General features: G+C 40.8%; 1 protein-coding gene across 1 annotated transcript in view; it reads right to left on the reverse strand.

Annotated features, from left to right (window-relative positions):
• The window catches only part of Adamts12 (ADAM metallopeptidase with thrombospondin type 1 motif 12), a 315,274-nt gene that overhangs the window by 76,515 nt on the left and 222,900 nt on the right, over positions 1 to 15,859 (reverse strand). Inside the window, exon 14 of the mRNA XM_085831415.1 lies at positions 1,860 to 1,980. Within this exon, the coding sequence (XP_085687541.1) occupies positions 1,860 to 1,980 (121 nt within the window). The remainder of the gene's footprint in view (positions 1 to 1,859; positions 1,981 to 15,859) is intronic.

Genomic DNA, 15,859 nt, shown 5'->3' on the forward strand with positions numbered 1-15,859 from the left:
CACTCAAGCATTTCAAGCAGCAAGTGGAAGAGAGAGAACTTAACACATGGTCTCGGGGAGACGTCGGATGCTCAGTGATTGCATGTGGCCAGGAGTACAGGCCAATCTGTTGTTGCCCCCTACCCCTTTGTCATCTCCAAGAGATTAGGGAAGAAGAAAAACAAAACAATAAAATAAAGCAGAAGTAAAGTCCAATTCTCTAAAATATTAGAAGGTTAAATAGAGAAAATTTAGGAACAACAACTCAGGTCATCATGTAAAATGTGAGACATGAAAGATTCTCAGCATGGCAGAGATCATAGCTACAGATCTTTATGGAGAAACAAAGCTGAGGTTAAAAGAAACACAGTTTTACTTTGAGTTTTTATAATTTGGGTTAATAGGACCATATCTAAGTAATAGAAAATATCTACAAAAAGCCTTCATTTAGATTTTTAAAAAAAATTACAGCCACCACATGATGCTTAATTATAACTTTAACACATACTGGATTATCATTTGCACTCCCGGCAAGCAATCAAAAAGATTTGTGTCATCCATAATAAAGCTATCAGTGAAGACAGGAAGTGCAGTCTGCCAACAGTAATACTTAAAGGGAGGGAAAGAATCATTTCACAATTTGACATTAATTGGTCAACTGTCAAAATTGAAAAAATAAGGATAGAATTTAGGTAAATGTGGACTAACTGCTAGTATGTTTACTATGGGGCAATGGGTCATGTAATCAACTGAAGAAAACACTCAGTTCTCTTGGGATCACATTTTAGCACTTTATCCCGAGGAGTAGACATAGCTAGGAGGGAGAGATTGATTTTTTTTAGGACCCAGAAACCAGTCCCCTTTTATATCTGAAGGAGAGTATCATTTCCGATTCTGATGTTACCTCTACGCAGCTGGCAAGGCTTCTTTCTGGTTTGTGATCTGAATCCAAAACCCAGAGAACTAATTCCCACCACCACACCCTGGTCAGTGGGAACCGCTGATGACTATCTCGCTCTACACTCTACAAGTGGGAAATGCAAATGTTCACGTCCTGTGTCTGAGCACATTTTGGTGACCGACCCTTCTTGACTGCCTTCCCTTCCCTGATGTTTCCAGGTCCTCTATCCTCTAAATAATCATTTACATCCGAGTTCTTGTTTCAGAGACTGTCTGAGGAGGGCCAGTTAAATAGCCCCGAGTTCTCTTCATCTTAAGATCTTAGCTTTAGCAGCTAGAGATCATGGCTGGTACAAAGGTATCATGAGAACTCCTGCACGGCCATAGTGGGTGAAATGATCGTAGAGTCTCACCACACTCTCCTAGTTCACGGGTGGTTCGAAGGGCTGCATGAAGCACTCTGAATACAGGAAAGGAACAGTGAAGCATGGGTGAAAGCCAGATGTTAGATAGAAGAGCCTTCCTGAGACTCGTAAGAGACCATTGTGTTGGATGCCCAGGCTGCGAATGTGAAGCATCTCTGTCTTGCCTCTCCTTTGACCCTGAAGGTACGCTTTGGTACCTTCCCCCATGTTGCTGGCTTCTCTGTCCTCACATACAGAATCCCCATCTTCTCTGTGTGTAACTTCATCTCTCCCTGGCTTTTGGTGTTGTTCCTCTTACGATGCATGTTCTAAAGGAAGATATCTTCCTCAGAACCACACTGTTATCTGTTCCCCTGAGCAGCCACCAGCCTTTTTGGGTCAGTGTAACACTTCCCTGTATTTATTTTTAGGAATGGTTGTTCCTGTAACTACCAAATGGAGCTGATTTCTTGAATTTTTACAAGCTATTTTTAAAACAAGAAAATTAATTTGATTTTTTTTTTGGTTGTTTCTCCAACATCCCTTGATACTTCAGTTACTTGGGGTGTTTCTTACCAGATCCTTCCTTCTGTCTAAACAGCTTCTTCACAGTCTGGCAGGCAGAGCCATCTCCAAGGCACACACCACAGCGATCCTCTGTAGCATTGGAATCAATCTCGTAGTCACAGCCAACCCTCTGCAGGGAAGACAAGGCTGGGATGAATGACATAGCTAGGAGACATCATAGCTGCCTCTACCTGTGACTTCTTTCCGACTTTATTATTCATAGTCTGAGTGCTTGTTTCCTTGTCTTGGTGACAGGCACAGAGATAACTAAAGCACCTTCCTATTGGCACAAGAAATAAAAGCATCCCTCCTCAGCTATGCAAAGATTAGCTTCAGGACAATTAACCTTTTCAGATACTCAGATACCATAGACAAAGGGCATAATTTTTGTATGTAACCTATGCACACCTTATATTCTTTACATCATTTCTAGAATAATTATATACCCAGAGGCCACATCTGCCAGAAAATCAGGTAGGCTGTCTTTGGGACCCCCCCCCCACTCTGTTCCCCACAAATGCAATTCCCCAGTCTCATCCCTAGGGTTGCAACAGAACACCAGCCTTTAGGTGTTTAATCACCCCTGCCCACATCCCCTGTGGGTACCACAAAACAGTCGCTCCTAACCTTCTTCTCCCCACTTGTTGCTGTATCCTGACCCCAACTCTAGCAGGTACTACCCTGCTAACCAGAGGACATGCCTGCTTGCCAAAAAAAAGTAGGTGGACTGCCCAAAGACTTTCTCCTTTCTCTCTCTGTCCCCTGGGATACTTTCCCAGCCTAGGCCCTAGTGCTACAACAGAATACCAGCTGCAGCCTGTCCTCATCCCTGTTCACAACTCCTATATATCGTACAAACCATCCAATTCTCATCCCCCTTCCCAACTCCTTGCTTTGTTTCAGACACTAACTCCCAGGGCAACCAGTAGGCTGAAGGTAGGCCCACCCCTCTCCTACTGTTCCTGAGATCCAGTCTCCCCAGTTCATCTCCAGCTCTGTAGCTGGAAACCTGCTGTGATCTCCCTTTCCTTTTTGATCCCAAGGATATTCTCCAACCTTCCTTTCCTGAACTCATCCCAGTATCCCAGACTCCAACATTAGCAGGCATTCCCTGTGAACACACCAGGTGAACAGGACAGAAAAACAGATAACACACAGCCATCATATTCTCTGAAAATCCATAGACGAACAAAGACCAAGGAACAAAAACACCGATGCCACAAAGCCAAATCCAGAAATCAGCACCTAGACCTATGGTCAGCCCCAACCCAGATACCGAAGCCACCTTCAATTTTTTTTTTTTGTTTGTTTTTGTTTTTTGATTTTTTTGTTTTTTCGAGACAGGGTTTTTCTGTATAGCCCTGGCTGTCCTGGAACTCACTTTGTAGACCAGGCTGGCCTCGAACTCAGAAATCTGCCTGCCTCTGCCTCCCGAGTGCTAGGATTAAACGTGTGTGCCACCACGCCTGGCTTCACCTTCAAAAATTTTGACACAGAATTGTTCCTGACAAAAAGAAATGCAGGAACAAAAATGGAGCAGAGACTGGAGGAATGGCTGAGACCAGTGACCAGCCCTGGGCAGGCACCAAACCCTGACACTGATACTGATGCCATGTTGTGTTTGCAGACAGGAGCTTAACATGGCTGTCTTCTGAGAAGCTCTACCAGTAGCTGACTGAGACAGATGCAGATACGTACAGCCAACCATTGGACTGAGGTCAGGGACCCCCATAGGAGAGAGGATATACCTAATCCGGTAGAGATTTGATAATTCAGGGAAGGACAATGGGAGGGAGTAGACCTCTCAGAGGTAAAGGGGAGGAGGGATGGGGTGAAGAACTCTGGGAGGGGAGACTGGGAGGGGGCAACATTTGGGATGTAAATAAATAAATAAATAAAATAATTAATTACAAAACCCACACAATTAACAATAGCCCAGGCAATCTGTCTCTGCTAGAGCCCAGCTATCCTACCACAGCAGGCCCTGACTAGCCAAACATATTTGAAACACAAGAAAAAGACCGTAAAATAGCCTTTATAGTCGTAAATCTATAGCCTATAAAGGCTATAATAGAGGTCTTTAAAGAGGAATTGAATAAATGCCTTAAAGAAATCCAGGAGACCAGAAACAGACAGTGTAAGAATAAATAAAATTGCTGAAGAGCTGACATTGGAACTAGAATAAAGAAGAAAAACACAAGCTGAGGGGGTTCTGGAAATGAGAAATTTAGAAATTTGAACAGGAACTACAGAGATGAGCTTGAATAACAGAATATAAGAGATGGTAGAAAGAATCTCAGGAATTGAAGATACAATAGAAAGAATGGATACATTGGTAAAAAAAAATGTTACATCTAAAAAATTCCTGACACAAAACATCTAGGAAATCTGGGACAGCAAGAAAAGGCTAAACCTAATAGTAACAAAAATAAAGGGAGGAGAAGAACCCTAGCAAAGGCCTCGAAATGTTTTCAGTAAAATTATAGAAGAAAAATTTTCTAACCTAAAGAAGATGCCTATAAAAGTAGTAGAAGCATACAGAACATCAAATAGATGTCCCCTTACTACATACTAATCAAAACACTGAATATACTGAACAAAGAAAGAATACTAAAAGTTCAAGAAAGAAAAAGCAAGGAACATATAAAGGTATACCTGTTAGAATTACACCTGATGCCGGTGAGGATGCGGAGGAAGTAGAACACTCTTGCATTGCTGTACAAACTTGTACAGCCACTATGGAAATCAATATGGTAGTTCCTCAGAAAGATGGGAATCAATTTACCTCAAGATCTAGCTATATTGCTCTAGGGCATATATACAAAGGATGCTCTGTCCTACCATGTGAACACTTGTTCAGCCATGTTCATTGGAGATTTATTCATAATAGCCAGAAACTGGAAAAAACCTAGCTATCCCTTAACAGAAAAAAAAAGGATAAGAAAATGTGGTACATTCCCACAATGGAGTATCTGTCAAAAAATGACGTCATGGCATTTGCGGGGAAATGGGTGGGACTAGAAAAAAATCATACTGAAAGTGGTACCCCAGATCCAAAAAGGTAAATATGGTATATACTCACTTATAAGGGGATATTAATTGCTAATAAAATGATACCATGCTACAACTTATAGAACCATGAAGTTTCCATCAAGGGACTGGTTTGCATTGAACTGAATTATTGGCCAAGAGGTCACATGAACATTTCCTATCAACCCAGACTGTTGCTAAGACAAAAGTTTGCTCTCTGCAAACCTACAGCAGGGCCCCATTGCCAAGGACAAAACCCAGAAAACCCCTTAAACATAAAGACATTAAGCAGGTATCTACATGGAGGGCTCATTCTTACATTCTAGTATCTTTAGTGCAGGAATGTACTCTGAAGTTTACCAAAGGAGAAAGGTGGACACAATGCTGGCCACAGAATCTGTGTCCTACAATCTGTCTGACCGTAAAATATGTTAGGGCAATGGTGGCACAAAACTTGTGAAAATAGCCAACCAATGTCTGATTTGACTTGAGACCCACTCCAAGAGAAGTATCCCAGACATGACACTGCTTGGATAACCAGTAACTAGAAACTAGATAGCTCAGAGACCTAGGACAAAACAAAAACACTCCTGATCTGAAAAGAAAATCAATAAAATGAATTCTAATGATATTTTGTTATACATACATGTTTATCTCCATCTCCATCTTTATCTATCTATCTATCTATCTATCTATCTATCTATCTATCTATCTATCTATCATCTTTCTATCATCTATTATCATCTATCTATCTATCAATCTATCTACATATCTATTTTCTTTCTATTATCTGTCTGTCTGTCTGTCTGTCTGTCTGTCTATCCTATTAGCTTAGGATCCCTTTAATGGGATCTCTGTCTGGGAAAACAGTGCATCTTTAACTCTTGGGACTCATTTTCCTTCTGTTGCATTGCCTTGTCCAAATTCGATATAATGTTTTTTGCTTCATCTTACTGTTTTATTTTGTTAGGTTTGGCTGTTATCACCTAGAAGCTTGGTTTTTGTTTCTAATGAGAGACAGAAAGGGAGTGCATACAGAATGGAGGAGGGGTGGGGAGAAACTGGGAGCTGTTTCTGAGGGAGGGGAAACTATAATCAGGATATACTGTATGAGAAAAGAATCTATTTTTAATAAAAGAATAAAATTTAAAATTACAATGTAACTACCATATAATTAGTACAATTATATCCAATACAATGTAACTACCATTATAATTAGTTATTATACAATACAATGTAACTACCATATAATTAGTTATTATACTATATTTTCTAGGAAATAACAACTTTTCCTTAAATGCATTTGATCTAAGATTCATTGAATCCTTGACTATAGAACCCATGGAGACAGGAGATAGCTGCACTTGTTTAGAAGGAAGAGAAGTATACAGTTATTAAAGCTTCAAGTTAAGTTCCCTGTGGTCAGAGTTTGAATGGAGCACAGTTTCGAAACACTCAAATGCAAAAACCATTTTGGAAAAACCATCTGGAACTGAAGTTGGTGGAGCAGCAAGTCTCTGTGAATAGGCTCATTTATCCTCCTTCTCTACTGACATCCACCAGGGGCAATGCGGCTGCACAATCCCATCAAATCTCTCGCTACAGCTATTCTTTCTGGTTCTTGACTCAGGGTAGCAGGTAAACCTGAAACCATTGGATAATTGAAAGCTTTAACCTTGAGAACCATCACCAAGTCCTTCAGACCCACCCTCCCATACCATGACCCCTGTTCCAGTGCATATCAGTGGTATCAGCCATATTATTTGTCCCTCCATCCAGCTTTGACAGGATAATTAGCTATTTCTCCTCCTGATCAATTCACTTTTGTTCCTGTAGTCTGGATGCAGTTCATTCTGTGTTCTGCACAGTGAGCCCTTTGAATCATCTCTCCTTTGCTTCCCATTGACTTTGTTAACATGGTCAATTCTTCCTTGTTCTAAAATCCTGAGCATGGAAACAGGATATGAAGAGACTTGAGGATTTCTGTATCACTAAATTCCAAAATCATGCCGTTAAGTTTGAAATTTCATGAAACCTATGAACTTCAAAAAAGCTTCTTGGTTTCAGGCTGTCTCTCATGACAGTGTGAGGAACACTATGCCATGCATGACAGTGTGAGGAACACTATGCCATGCATGACAGTGTGAGGAACACTATGCCATGCATGACAGTGTGAGGAACACTATGCCATGCATGACAGTGTGAGAAACACTATGCCATGCATGACAGTGTGAGAAACACTATGCCATGCATGACAGTGTGAGGAACACTATGCCATGCATGACAGTGTGAGGAACACTATGCCATACTCCATACTTCCTCTCATGTTGGGTATAAGGATTGTGCCTAGGTAGACTATTTTTCTTCTTTCTAGTTTTAAATCCACCTCAGATCTTCTGGAAGGTTTGAGGCTTTATATCCTTCGCCAGCTAAGCCTTGAGAAACTCACTGACATCAAATCCTCAAGTTAACCACCTCCAAGTGTCTTGTTGGTGCAAAGACTATTTGCTATTTGACTTAGTTGAGGAACAAAAATCACTAAGAAATCTGCAGAAAATCAAAACTTAATTATACAAGTCACAGTGGATAGAAGAATGTTTGAGGTAGATGTTTGCAGTGGCTAGAAATAAAATACCAACTCTCACACAAGTGATATGCTTATGCCAACCTTGTGCAGTCTCTAATAAGCTGACCTTTATAAAGCATATTCCCAGTGGCCTTCATTCTTCCACCGAGTTGGAGTGAGCCAGGAAAACATATACTGAGACATGTTAATTTTATTTTTTTTATAAAAAATTTCAACCAGCAGGAATACTTCTAATGTGAATAACAAAGTATGCAAGCCAAAAATTAAATACAATGCCTCAAGTCCATGTGCTTCTACTTGAGTGGGTGGTCGTGTTTCTCCATCAATACTGTTGGCATTCAGTCTCGGCTCTTCCCCACAGTTACCTGGCAATAGCCAGATGTGCCTGACTCACTATAAAAGGTGGCTTGCCCCCTCCTCGCTCTTTTGCTCTCTTGCTACTGTTCCCTACCCTCCCTCTCCCCATTCCCTTCCGCCATCTCTCCATGTGCTCATGACCAGCCTCTACTCTCTCTCTCTCTCTCTCTCTCTCTCTCTCTCTCTCTCTCTCTCCCTCTCTCCACACACTTCTCTGTCACTTCTACCCTCTCAACTTCCCTCACCATGCCCTGAATAATCTCTATCCTATACTATACCCAAAGGTATAATATAGAATAAATACTATACCTCAGTGGGAGGGATGACTCAGCATGGGCTGGCAGAGGCACCCCCTTCCCCCACACCTTACTACACCTTCACCAAACATATTCCTGGCTTTTCCCTTATCTTTTTATAAAACACAACAAATACCAGCTTGCAGAACTAGAGGACAAGATGGCTCATCAAGAGACCTGCATATTTTCTTAATATATTATGGCATGGCATGGCATGGCATAGCACATTAAATAGATTCTTGAGGAAACCTTACTCTTTTAGTTAGCTTCAGATGTCTACTGAACCTAGCCCAGAGTTATCTGAGGGAGTATCACCCTGGGGACTCTTCCCATCAGAATGACACATTGTGGCCACATTGTGGGGCATTTTCTTGATTGCTAATTGATGTGGGAGAGCCCAGGCCAGTGAGGGAAGAGTTATCCCTTGTGGTACTGGGAGATGTAGAAAAATGTTAGCTAAGCATGAGATTCAGGGAGCAAGCCTGCTACTGCCTTGAGTTCTGTTTTGGCTTCTTTTGGTGATGGATTGTAACCTCTAAGCTGAAAGAAATCTTTTCCTCCCCAAATTCTGTTTAGTCACGATGTTTATCACAGCAACAGAAAGCAGACAAAACTCTACCCCCACACCCCCACAATTTGCTTCTCCTGTGAGCTAAAAATTGAAGGCAGTCTCCGTCTAACATGAGGTCAGTTTTCCTTGCTGAACACAAGGCAAAGGGGGATCTGAAGAGAAAGAAAGGAACCTGAGTCCGACAGCATGTGCTTTGCCAACAAGGCCCACTGTTGTATGGCCTTTTTGCCATCAGTGGAATCAGGTGGATATGTTGCCAATAGCAAATGTGCATAGTGACTTCATGATGGCCTTTCTCTGATGCCATCATTGGGAATGGTTCTTCACCTTGATGGGCAGTGTCCTTAAACACCAACCAGAACCACTTGAACTTCCCTTTCTATCAAGCCTTGAGCTAATGCATTTTCCTGATTATTCATTGGGGAGAATAGGTTCCTAATTTGCCAGATGTTTAGCCCTGATATACTAACAGCTAATAGCAACCCACCTATTTTCTTTTTCTTCATGTTATTTTGTTATGTTATAAGATAATGCTAATATAACATCTTGCTTTGCAAATTTTCAAATGGTGGATAACTTAAATACTAACTGGTACTACAACCTAAGCCACCATCAATGCCACCATTTTTTTTCAAAGACCTTTTGAAAATGTAGAGACAAGAAAGATGCTTATTCTAAGATGGTTTTGTTCCTAGCCACTGGAAATGCAAGTATGAAGGCAGGCCAGAGCTGTACTTAGTAGAAGAGAAGAGGTAAGTGACATTTCACTTAATGAAAGCAACAACAGCATAAAGCTTCCCTCGCCTTAAGTTCTCAAGTTCTTAAGTTGATTCTTGCTGAAGATTGAATAACGTCCCCCCTCACACACATTACAATCTTTATCTCTGGTAACTGTGAATGTGCCCTTATGGGAGAGAGAGGATCTTTGCAGATATATCAAAAGAGAAAGCAGTCATTCGATATTACGCTGGCTCTAAAGACAAAATCTGGTGCTTTGATGATGAGTGTTGCAGACATAGACACACAGAGTGAACACAGTTCTAATGAAGATGAAGACAGAAAGCAGAATGAGGGAGCTACAAGTTAGAACTGACACGGATTGTCAGTAATCATCAGAAGTTATGGGCCTCAAAGGAAAAAGTGCACTAAAGCCTTCAGAGAGAACATGGTGACAGATACCTACACTATTTCAGACTTCTAGCTTCTAGAATCCTAAGGCAATATATTTCTTTTGTCATAAGTCACCGAGCTTATAGGAAGCAGTTTACGATAGCCCTACTATATAGTTTCATTTTTCCTGTTTTAGTTGTAGAACATAGTTCAAAGAGGCTAGGTAGTTTCCTCAGTCATAGCTGAAGCTCCTATGCCATCTTTCACCTTAGCTCTTCGATAGTTCACCATTGCTGTAACTATAGAGTCAGAACCTTATTGTGAGATCCGTGACCCCCACCATCTATTGCTGTCCCTCAGGCACACAGCACTATCTAACCCTTCTGCATGGCACCCTGCAGCTACCACTGTCTCCCAAGGTTAATTTACACTTTCTCTCAAGACACTGTCAGGGGACACCTCTAGGGGACCACCCCCAACCCTGTCAGTGGGAAAGGCATCCTCAGACCGCCTGCCTTGAGGATGCTAATAGGTTGAGTCTTTAGTCAGGTTGTAACCACCTATTCAAGAATGACTTTGTTCCTACACCCACCCACCCACTCATACCTCCCTCCCTCAATTCCCCTACACTTGGGCATCTATACAGCCTTCATAGGACCAAGGACCTCTCCTCCCATTGATGCAAAGAAAATATCCAATTAAAAAAAAAGAATAACTTTGTTACTAGAGCTTGAATTTGAACTTCTTGGTGTCAGAGCTAATTTTAAATCAGTGACTTGGTGTTTTCTGCTCTATTTTAGAATGGCTTAGGACCTCCCTCCCCCTCCCCCAGTCCTCACCCCCACCTTCATGCTTTGTAGGAAGAAGTGTCTCTTTATTTTCATTGTTAACTGTTGGACCCAGTGTTGTGTTGTGTTAAGTGCTGTCAGGATTTTGGTATTGTCATTTCTATGGCCCATCACCAGTTTTCCATATGTAAATGCTAGTTTTTCCTCACATACCCAAGTGGTGATTCTGAGAGATTATCATATTAAAAAGCGGGTTGCTTTTTAAGAAACTGGGTAATAAGGAAGGCCCAAGGGAGGATGTGTGAATCTCACTTAGAAGGGGAGACAAATAGTCATGAGATGTGGATGGAAAGGAGAGAGAACTGTGTGGAAAGAGGGTGAGGAAGGATGGTGATGGTTGCCAGGTGTGGGGAAAGGGGAGGATGGGAGAGGGCTGGGAGTGAGAATGCAAATCAGTGGGAGACAACCCCAAGTGATGAGATAGGATAGAAGTCAGGATAAGTTTAGATAGCTAACTGAGAGATTGCCCCAACAAAAGGCTACCAGCTTTAAACTATATAGATGGCTCAGTGTCTTAATTAAACCACAAGTGGGATTCGAGAAAACTCCATAATACCTATAGAAGAATCAAGGGCTTACATTTTTTTTAAGATTTATTTATTTATTATATGTAAGTACATGTAGTTGTCTTCAGACACTCCAGAAGAGGGAGTCAGATCTCGTTACAGATGGTTGTGAGCCACCATGTGGTTGCTGGGATTTGAACTCCAGACCTTTGGAAGAGCAGTCGGGTGCTCTTATCCACTGAGCCATCTCACCAGCCCAAGGGCTTACATTTTTGCCACGCACACTTTGTATCTGAAACATTTAGTTTTTAGTTAATTTCTGAAACTATAACAATAGAGTAAGGAGACTAATAATACTAAAAAATACATACTACAATCTAGATCTTGGGAGGATAAATTGTATCTAGGCTACTGTGTATATTTTATTTGACCTAAGCTTTTGACATAAACACTTAGTGTGGCTCTACAGAAACTAAACAGAGTTCATCAAAAGTCCTTAACTGACTTTTAGGAAGAAAAAACAAACTGACAGGAATTGGTTTATTCTATTATGTTAATTTAGTTGATTTCAGTAGAGACAACCAAGACTCCTCATATTTTGCTCAAAACATTGGTTTTCATATGCAAAATAAAATGGTATTTTTTTAAATTTTTAATATTTTTATTACATATTTTCCTCAATTACATTTCCAATGCTATCCCAAAAGTCCCCCATAGCGCCCCCCACTTCCTTACCCACCCATTCCCATTCTTTTGGCCCTGGCATTCCCCTATATTGGGGCATATAAAGTTTGCAAGTCCAATGGGCCTCTCTTCCCATTGATGGCCGACTAGGCCATCTTTCGATACATATGCAGCTAGAGACAAGAGCTCCAGGGTTCTGGTTAGTACATCATGTTGTTCCAACAATAGGGTTGCAGATCCCTTTAGCTGCTTGGGTACTTTCTCTAGATTCTCCATTGGGAGCCCTGTGATACATCCAATAGCTGACTGTGAACATCCACTCCTGTGTTTGCTAGGCCCCGGCATCGTCTCACAAGAGACAGCTATATTTGGGTCCTTTCAGCAAAATCTTGCTAGTGTATGCAATGGTGTCAGCATTTAGAAGCTGCTTATGGGATGGATCCCTGGATACGGCAGTCTCTAAATGGTCCATCCTTTCATCACAGCTACGAACTTTGTCTCTGTAACTCCTTCCCTGGGTGTTTTGTTCCCAATTCTAAGAAGGGGCACAGTGTCCACACTTTGGTCTTCATTCTTCTTGAGTTTCATGCGTTTAGCAAATTGTATCTCATATCTTGGGTATCCTAAGTTTTGGGCTAATATCCACTTATCAGTGAATACATATTGTGTGAGTTCTTTTGTGATTGTGTTACTTCACTCAAGATGATGCCCTCCAGGTCCATCCATTTGGCTAGGAATTTCATAAATTCATTCTTTTTAATAGCTGAGTAGTACTCCATTGTGTAAATGTACCATAATTTCTGTATCCATTCCTCTGTTGAGGGACATCTGGGTTCTTTCCAGCTTCTGGCTATTATAAATAGGGCTGCTATGAACATAGTGGAGCATGTGTCCTTCTTACCGGTTGGGACATCTTCTGGATATATGCCCAGGAGAGGTATTGCTGGATCCTCCGGTAGTACTATGTCCAATTTTCTGAGGAACCGCCAGACTGATTTCCAGAGTGGTTGTACCAGCTTGCAATCCCACCAACAATGGAGGAGTGTTCCTCTTTCTCCACATCCTCGCCAGCATCTGCTGTCACCTGAATTTTTGATCTTAGCCATTCTGACTGGTGTGAGGTGGAATCTCAGGGTTGTTTTGATTTGCATTTCCCTGATGATTAAGGATGTTGAACATTTTTTCAGGTGCTTCTCTGCCATTCGGTATTCCTCAGGTGAGAATTCTTTGTTCAGTTCTGAGCCCCATTTTTTAACGGGGTTATTTGACTTTCTGGAGTCCACCTTCTTGAGTTCTTTATATATATTGGATATTAGTCCCTTATCTGATTTAGGATAGGTGAAGATCCTTTCCCAATCTGTTGGTGGTTTTTTTTGTCTTATTGATGGTGTCTTTAGCCTTGCAGAAGCTTTGCAGTTTCATGAGGTCCCACTTGTCAATTCTCGATCTTACAGCACAAGCCAATACTGTTCTATTCAGGAATTTTTCCCCTGTGCCCATATCTTCAAGGCTTTTCCCCACTTTCTCCTCTATAAGTTTCAGTGTCTCTGGTTTTATGTGTAGTTCCTTGATCCACTTAGACTTGACCTTAGTACAAGGAGATAGGAATGGATCGATTCGCATTCTTCTACATGTTAACAACCAGTTGTGCCAGCACCATTTGTTGAAAATGCTGTCTTTCTTCCACTGGATGTTTTTAGCTCCCTTGTCGAAGATCAAGTGACCGTAGGTGTGTGGGTTCATTTCTGGGTCTTCAATTCTATTCCATTGGTCTATTTGTCTGTCACTATACCAGTAGCATGCAGTTTTTTATCACAATTGCTCCGTAGTAAAGCTTTAGGTCCGGCATGGTAATTCCACCAGAGGTTCTTTTATCCTTGAGAAGAGTTTTTGCTATCCTAGGTTTTTTGTTATTCCAGATGAATTTGCAGATTGCAATTTCTAATTCGTTGAAGAATTGATTTGGAATTTTGATGGGGATTGCATTGAATCTGTAGATTGCTTTTGGCAAGATAGCCATTTTTACAATGTTGATCCTGCCAATCCATGAGCATGGGAGATCTTTCCATCTTCTTAGATCTTCTATAATTTCTTTCTTCAGAGACTTGAAGTTTTTATTATACAGATCTTTCACTTCCTTAGTTAGAGTCACGCCAAGATATTTTATATTATTTGTGACTATTGAGAAGGGTGTTGTTTCCCTAATTTCTTTCTCAGCCTGTTTATTCTTTGTGTAGAGAAAGGCCATTGATTTGTTTGAGTTAATTTTATATCCAGCTACTTCACCGAAGCTGTTTATCAGGCTTAGGAGTTCTCTGGTGGAATTTTTAGGGTCACTTATATATACTATCATATCATCTGCAAAGAGTGATATTTTGACTTCATCTTTTCCAATTTGTATCCCTTTGATCTCCTTTTGTTGTCGAATTGCTCTGGCTAGGACTTCAAGTACAATGTTGAATAGGTATGGAGAAAGTGGACAGCCTTGTCTAGTCCCTGATTTTAGAGGGATTGCTTCATGCTTCTCACCATTTACTTTGATGTTGACTACTGGTTTGCTGTAGATCGCTTTTATCATGTTTAGGTATGGGCCTTGAATTCCTGATCTTTCCAAGACTTTTATCATGAATGGGTGTTGGATCTTGTCAAATGCTTTTTCTGCATCTAACGAGATGACCATGTGGTTTTTGTCTTTGAGTTTCTTTATATACTGGATTATGTTGATAGATTTCCGTATATTGAACCACCCTTGCATCCCTGGGATGAAACCTACTTGGTCAGGATGGATGATTATTTTGATGTGTTCTTGGATTCGATTAGCAAGAACTTTATTGAGGATTTTTGCATCAATATTCATAAGGGATATTGGTCTGAAGTTTTCTATCTTTGTTGGGTCTTTTTGTGGTTTAGGTATCAGAGTAATTGTGGCTTCATAGAATGAGTTGGGTAGAGTACCTTCTGTTTCTATTTTGTGGAATAGTTTGTGAAGAACTGGGATTAGATCTTCTTTGAAGGTCTGATAGAACTCTGCACTAAACCCATCTGGTCCTGGGCTTTTTTAGTTGGGAGACTATTAATGACTGCTTCTATTTCTTTGGGGGATATAGGGCTGTTTAGATCATTAACCTGATCTTGATTCAACTTTGGTACCTGGTATCTGTCTAGGAACTTCTCCATTTCATCCAGGTTCTCCAGTTTTGTTGAGTATAGCCTTTGGTAGAAGGATCTGATGGTGTTTTGGATGTCTTCAGGATCTGTTGTTATGTCTCCTTTTTCATTTCTGATTTTGTTAATTAGGATGCTTTCCCTGTGCCCTCTAGTGAGTCTGGCTAAGGGTTTATCTATCTTGTTGATTTTCTCAAAGAACCAGCTCCTTGATTGGTTGATTCTTTGAATAGTTCTTCTTGTTTCCACTTGGTTGATTTCGCCCCTGAGTTTGATTATTTCCTGCCGTCTACTCCTCTTGGGTGAATTTGCTTCCTTTTGTTCTAGTGCTTTTAGGTATGTTGTCAAGCTGCTCTCTCTATGTGTGCTCTCTCTAGTTTCCTTTTGGAGGCACTCAGAGCTATGAGTTTTCCTCTTTGAAATGCTTTCATTGCGTCCCATAAGTTTGGGTATGTTGTGGCTTCATTTTCATTGAACTCTAAAAAGTCTTTTATTTCTTTCTTTATTCCTTCCTTGACCAAGGTATCATTGAGAAGAGTGTTGTTCAGTTTCCACGTGAAGGTTGGCTTTCTATTAGTTATTTTGTTATTGAAGATCAGCCTTAGTCCATGGTGATCTGATAGGATGCATGGGACAATTTCAATATTTTTGTATCTGTTGAGGCCTGTTTTGTGACCAATTATGTGGTCAGTTTTGGAGAGGGTACCATGAGGTGCTAAGAAGAAGGTATATCCTTTTGTTTTAGGATAGAATGTTCTGTAGATATCTGCCAGATCCATTTGATTCATAATTTCTCTTAGTTTCTCTGTGTCCCTGTTTAGTTTCTGTTTCCATGATCTGTCCATTGGTGAAAGT

This window comes from Mus caroli, unplaced genomic scaffold, assembly GCF_978045245.1.
Source record: "Mus caroli unplaced genomic scaffold, Mus_caroli_1 scaffold_16, whole genome shotgun sequence".
Classification (NCBI taxonomy): Eukaryota; Metazoa; Chordata; class Mammalia; order Rodentia; family Muridae; genus Mus; species Mus caroli.